The sequence below is a fragment of the Octopus sinensis genome, linkage group LG10 (genome assembly GCF_006345805.1).
Source record: "Octopus sinensis linkage group LG10, ASM634580v1, whole genome shotgun sequence".
Lineage (NCBI taxonomy): Eukaryota > Metazoa > Mollusca > Cephalopoda > Octopoda > Octopodidae > Octopus > Octopus sinensis.
Genome location: NC_043006.1, coordinates 40,587,436 through 40,594,861, shown reverse-complemented (window position 1 = coordinate 40,594,861; position 7,426 = coordinate 40,587,436). Strand labels below are relative to the sequence as shown.

The 7,426-nt window shown below is 39.8% G+C and overlaps 1 protein-coding gene across 2 annotated transcripts in view; it reads left to right on the top strand.

Moving 5' to 3' along the window:
* Positions 1-1,518: 1,518 nt before the first annotated feature.
* The window catches only part of LOC115216725 (receptor-type tyrosine-protein phosphatase alpha-like), a 60,942-nt gene continuing 55,034 nt past the window's right edge, over positions 1,519-7,426 (top strand). The window contains exons 1-2 of one of the 2 annotated variants that reach the window (XM_029786265.2): positions 1,519-1,775; positions 6,667-6,744. In XM_029786265.2, coding sequence (XP_029642125.1) covers positions 1,700-1,775; positions 6,667-6,744 — 154 coding nt within the window. In that variant the 5' untranslated portion in view covers positions 1,519-1,699. The remainder of the gene's footprint in view (positions 1,776-6,666; positions 6,745-7,426) is intronic. The other variant, XM_036506592.1, reaches the window with a different exon arrangement.

Here is a 7,426-nt window from a genome sequence, read left to right as displayed (position 1 = left end):
CAAAATGAAAACATCTGAGACAAGGGCTTTTAGGTTTTTAGATTTGTACTCCCAAAAGAAGTTTTCTTTCTAAGCTCATGGTTCTGTATTCAATCCAACTGTGTGGCACACTGGGCAGGTGTCTTCGACTATAGAGCCAGACTGACCATAGCCTTGTTGATGGAAACTGAAAGCAGCCTGTCATATATGTATGTATATACAAGTGTGTGTGTGTGTGCGTGTGTGCACACGTGCATGTGTGTATGTATGTGTGTGTGTATGTTTGTGTCTCCTTGTCATGAAATTCTCTGACAGTTGTAAATGAGTGTCACTGTTATACGAGTGGTGTCGTTCATTTCCAATATTCTGGGAAAATCATGTTTGGTCATGGGGAAATATAACCTTGCCTGGAAACAGGTGAGGGTTGGCAACAGGAAGGGCATCCAGATGTAGGAAAACCGTGTCAATAAACTCCATCTGACCCATGCAAGCATGGAAATGTGGATGGTCAATTGATGATGAATGAATGGTGACATACATTCATGTTTATGTACGAATGTATGTGTAATTTTGCTGTGAGAGATAAAGTTAATGAAAGGAAGGCATTTATATTGTGCATCCATGCATCAAAATTCTAAACATTGGCGCCAATACCACCACCACCACCAATATTACCTCTGCCACTACCACTACTACCATCATCACCAGCACCAACATAATCACCACCACCACCACTACCGCTACCATTACCACCATCACTGCCACCACCACTACCACCACCACCACCACCAAAATTACCACGACGACAACGACGACGATGACGACCACCACCACCACTATTACCTCCACCACTAACACCACCACCAATACCACCACCAATATAAACTCCACCACTAAATACCACCACTACCACCACCATTACCACCACTTCCGCTGCCATCAGTATCATTACTACCATCACCACCACTATTACCTACACCACCAGCACCCCCACCACTACCATTACCACCACCACCACTGCCACCACCACCGCCACTGCCGCCACCACCGTCGCCACCGCCTCTTCCACCACCGCCTCCGCCATCACCACAACCACCAACACCACCACCACCATCACCAGCACCACCACCACCACTATCACCGCCACCAGCACCAGCACCAGCACCACCACTATCACCGCCACCAGCACCAGCACCACCACCATCACCACCACTACTCTAACCCCTACCACTAAAAGCATTATCACAAACAGTAACACTTCCAATATGAAGACGACCACAAAATTCACCGCCAGCACACTTACTAACACCAACTCCACCGCAGACTTCCCCACTAGCACTTAAGTCACCCACCACCGCCACCACCACCACCACCACCACCACCACCATCCGCAACAGCATTAACATCAACATCACTAACAATTTATGAATGCTGTAATCAAACCCGGATGAATATTCGAGGAAAAGAACAACAGACAGACGGACAGACACACGCGCCACACACACACACACACACACACACACACACACACACACACACACACACAGAGGCACACACATACAGACACACACACACACACATACGCACTGTAACAGGAAACGAAAATTAAAATGCTTTAATGAGATTCTCCGAAATCTGTTGAAAGATCTTCATTGTCATTTGGCATTTGTCAGTTGAAAACTTTTGAGGAATTTGGATCATAGTGAAGAACCCTGAAGACATGAAGATCGCATCAGTGTCCATGGTTTCCCTTTTTATTTTTGGTTTATTCAATTTCATCTCTCTGACTCACTCAAGTAAGATATTTTCTTTTTTGTTGTTTTTGTGATTGTTGTTGTTGTTATTGTCATCATTATTGTTTGCTTGTTAGTATTGTTGTTGTTGTTGTTGTTTAATGTTCAAATTTGATAAAGGATATTATGTGATAAATGTCCTTCCAAGTATGAACAGCTCACTCGTCTTTTGATTTATATATGTATGTATGTATCTAGGACTGCATAATCAAATGTGGTCTTACTTTTTTTTCTGGAAGAGTAGGCATGGATGGATGCAGACATGACTGTTTGGTAAGAGGTTTGTATGTATGTGTGTGTGTGTGTGTGTGTGTGTGTGTGTGTGTGTGTGTGTGTGTGTATATATATATATATATATAGATAGATAGATAGATAGAAAATAGATAGATAGATAGAAAGATGTATATATATGAATATACATATATATATTTATATATATATATATATATATTTATGAATATATATATGTATATGTATATGTATATATATATATGTTTATATACATATACATATATATATGTATGTATATATGTATGTATCTATATGTGTATATATATATGTATATATATATGAATATATATATATATATATACATATATACATATATATATATGTATATACATATATATATGTATATATATATATGTATATACTAGCAGAATTGCCCGGCATTGCTCGGGGCTGAATTGCTTGAAAGTACTGTTAATGATTGCACTGAATTATGATGATTATTCAGGCAAATATTGAAATAAGCTTACGGTGGGAGATAAGGACTTAACGCCAAACGTGTGCCATTGCATTGTTTTGGGGGAACCAAATTTCTGATGAGCATTATAGGGGCACTAACTTTAAGTTTGAGAAAGTGTGGTGGTAGTCCGGGGTGCTCAAAGGAATTGAGTACCTCTATTGGATAGTTGATGACGTCCTCTGGGTCAGGAGTTGTATCGATAGACTGATATACATCGACTTCCCCAGGAATGAGTTTTAGCATTTCATCATTAATATGGTGAACAGTTTTATATTCCTCGGGGCCAGTATAGCCTTTTTGCCAATCCAATCCATATTCTGATAATTAGCTTGTAAATCTGGGAACACTGCATCTCTGAGATCAGAAGGCGTCTTAACAATGGTACAAATGGAATCGATGGCAATATTACCATTTTCATCCCCTGGTATTTTGCCTTCGCCAAGTGCAAGGAGGGTGTGAGGAAATGCTGGTGATGTGATATTACGTCGCATATGAGCACGCATATTGGTGTGAAGTTTGAGAGTTACTTCCGTTTATTTTTAAAAAATGCATTAAAATGGAAAAAAATGATGGTAAATTATTTGTAAAATCATAGACTCATCGTAGACGCGCGCTAATACCCAGAAGGGCTCGATATGAATCACGACTATAAGATACCCGGTTTTGGTAAACTGCATCGCAAAATGTGGGAGTAGTTAGGAATCTAAATCGGAGTAGACAGACACACAACCTTTCTTTTATATATAATACATACATACACACACACACACACATACATGCATACATACATATATACACATAAACCGAGTAAAAAATTTCAGTTATCTCTCTCTTTCACACATTACTCTCTCTGTCTCTTCACACACACTAACAGAAGCACTTCACTTACACAACATACTGTCTGTCTCTCCCACACTCCATCAAACACACACACACACACATGTACATCAATGAGTCCCATGCACGGTAACTTCAAAGGAACTTCCCTCGTCATACAATCGCTTTCTCTTAGTCTCTTTCGCTCTCATTACTTATGTAAAAAAATAAAAGTTTTTTCTATGTGTCTAAAGAGGAGTGGGAGGCAGAGTGAAAGAATCACTCACTACAGTAAGTGAATTACTTTCATTTTATTCCTTGCCCACTGTGTGTGTGCGTTTGCGTGTGCTGTAAACCAGACTAAGAAAAGCATTTGACACACACACCAGAATGTAAGTTTTCTGTAAATTTTGCTTAATTGGAGTTTAAATTTTAAAAAACTGGACCTGGCATGACGCGATGCCTTGTACTCTCAAAACTGCTAGGTAAATTGTAATTGAAGAAATCCTATATTGTAGATTTGTATAACTCCCAAAGGGAGGCAGATAAAATCTGCCTTTTATAATAGAGATATATATGTGTATATATATATAATATATATATATATATATATATATATATATTATATATATATATATATATATATATATATATATATACGTAAAGAATATGAGGGCTTTAGTTCACTTGTGATTTAAATGAATAGGTACACTGGGTTAGTGCTATAATTGGTTGAACATTAAGTTCCAAGATCACAGCTATATATATAAATATAACGTGGCCGTAGCCAGTACCGCATCGACTGGCCTCCATGCTGTGGGCACGTAACAAACACCATCCGATCGTGGCCGTTCGCCAGCCTCATCTGGCACCTGTGTCGGTGGCACATAAAAGCACCATCCGAGCGTGGCCATCTGCCAGCCTCATCTGGCACCTGTGTCGGTGGCACATAAAAAACACCATCCGAGCGTGGCCGTTCGCCAGCCTCGTCTGGCACCTGTGTCGGTGGCACTCTCGGAGTGGTTAGCGTTAGGAAGGGCATCCAACTGTAGAAACACTGCCAGATCTGACTGGCCTGGTGCAGCCTTCCGGCTCCCCAGACCCCAGTTGAACCGTCCAACCCATGCTAGCATGGAAAGCGGACGTTAAATGATGATGATGATGATGATGATGATGATGATGATGATGATATATATATAAAAAATACAGAATGGGACAAGAACACAAACATCCAGACAGGTGATACAAAAAATGGACAACAAAACATCCAGATAGACGATACAAAGAAAACATGGATGAGTCATTCGGAGTTTTCTTTCCTCAGTCGAGTTCCAGATTATCTTTGCAATTTTGGCTGGTTATACTCTAGATGGCTCCGATCTGGCCAGCCCCAAAGAAAATCTAAGCTATGAGCATTAGATTCCTTAGAAAAAAAGCAGCGAATGTATACGAAAACAAGGACGGAAAAAAAAAAAGATTTTAAACAAGTAACAGGACATAACAACAGATGTTTTTGACTAAGGACGAATTAAATTAAGCAGGTGTGTGTGGAAATAAAGCCTTATGGCAGGGATACAAGATTTCACAGGCACAGGGAGGAATATAGCTGTTGCACAGACGATGGCTGAACCAAGAAAGAAAGATCAGGCTTGGCCGAACACCAGTCATGCGGGGAGAGAAGAGAGGGAGATCAGGTCATCCCATAAGTTCTGTCTGAATTTTGAATAAAGAAATCAAGTAATCAAATATTATATTTAATTGAAATTTAATCATCAATATACTTTTCCTGATTATTTATGATTTCCTTCCATCTATTTAAAAGCTTTTTAATCCCATCAATTTATAACTCTTTTGGTTTCAAAGTGAAGAACTCTGAAATGTCAGTTTCGACCTCTTCTTGGCTTGCGAAAGTTATGTCTCCCAAATGATTCCATAAACTACGAAACAAATGGTAGTCTGAAGGAGCAAGGTCGGGAGAATAAGATGGATGAGAAATACTGTGGAACACTGTCATAGAGCATTGAGTAGCAGTTGTGATCTCAGCATTTTGATAGCTTGTGTGAATCATCATGATAATGGTCACTGGTCCCCCTGGAGGTGGTTGAAGGTTCCAATTGGGGCGATAATGGGGTAGTGATTCAAGTAAAAAGTGGGGTGATAATGGGGTGGCAATTCATGTAAAAACAACAAAATAATGGGTTCATTAGGTTAAGTTTTATTTGTGAAATACAGTTGCTTTGAATTTGCTTCAGAAAGAGGTTTATGTTTGTGATGGTTAGTTGGGATGGGGACGCTAGGAATGTGGCCTGGGTGTCAAAGGGGTGGCAGCTGGTAAAAGTTTGGAACCCACTGATATAGGTAACATTTTCCTATTACTCAGATGGCTTCCAACCCTTCTTTGCAACTGACTTTTTCTCAACAACGATCTTAGTTTTTATTCTTCCTGTTTCTAGAAAAAGGAGACATAAAATATATAATTACACATATTTGTTTGTTCCTTCTCGAGCCGTACCTGGCTCATAAGGGCCGGTTTCCCAGTTTCCTTGGTGTATAGATTCCCCACCTCGATGGGACGCCCGTCTGTCACAGGTGAGCTGCAAGATGTAGGAGGAAAGAGTAAGAGAAAGTTGTAGTGAAAGATTCAGCAGAAGTTCGCCATTACCTTCTGCCAGAGCTGCGTGGAGCTTAGGTGTTTCGCTCATAAACACACACATCACCCGGTCTGAGATTCAAACCTGCGATCCTTCGACCGCAAGTCCACTGCTCTTACCTCTAGGCCATGTACCTCCACACAATTGGACATATGATGGACACCATATCTAATTCATCATCATCATCATCATCGTCATTTAATGTCGTTGGATGTTTTGACTGAGGACTGGCAAGCAAGAAGGCTGCATCAGGTGCCAATCCAAACTGGCAAAGTTTCTACAGCTGGATGCTCTTCCTAATGCTAACCACTCCAAGAGTGTAGTGGGTACTTTTTACATGTCACTGGCACGAGGGTCAGTCACACGCAGCACTGGCATCGACCATGCTTGAATGGTGCCCTTTACATGCCACTGGCACGGGAGCCAGTGAGACAGCACTACCCCATCAAAAAATCTTGAGTTTTAGATTAATTTTGGGAAATTTTCATACAAAAAAAAAATGCATTTCGTGATTTGCATAATAAAATAATCTTCCATAAAAGTCAGACATTTGAATGTTAAATATTTGCTGCATTGTAAAAAATTTGTAAAATTAAAAAAGAAGAAAATTAATCATAAAGAAAACAATTTGTTCCTCCTCTTTTGTTCCCTATGATTGTTTTACTGAAACCATTTTCAGAAAAATGTATTCGTAAAAACGGGGATTGTGTAGCAGCAGACGTACATCACTGTAAAACTGCGTGCTCTGTAATTCCAGGTAAGTTTTTATTATATTTTCAAAAAACTGTAGATTTAAAGTGATAGTATGTTGTCAACTTAATGTGACAGTCCCATAAAAGGGAAGAATGCTACTGTTATTTAGCCCTAGGTAACACCGTTTCTGATTGGACTTGACACATTTCCCGTGTCCTTATGTTCCCAAAGTGGAGATAAGCACCTCCACCCAGCAAAGCCAGCATCCAGAGACTAGTTTCAGAGTCATTGCTCATCATCAGTCTGGAGTAGCATGACTTGCTAGATGTCGATACCTATCTGCTTTTGAAAACATATATATTACAAGTGAAATAAATTCACTGATTTTTGAAAATAGAAATGATATATTTTTTTATCATGCTGCTACTGCATAAATCTCTCTAAGAGATTTAGAAAAATATTATTTCAACTGTAGATTTATTCAGTAATCTTACTTGCTTATAACAACCCATCAAACGTGATGACAGTGTTGATCCAAGACATTCATCCTTCTCTGCCTGCCACACATTGCTTCTCATGGGAGCAGACTTGGTTGCAAGACCGATACAAGATAGGCAGATCTTGTGGTAGTGAGGGCATTGAGAGTGACTCTGAAAAACAGCCATGTTGGTGGTGTTTATACAGTCTCCTGCATTCGGTTCCAAAGTGCTCCACTCCAGCACCACACATAGACCTCTGTGCCTTCT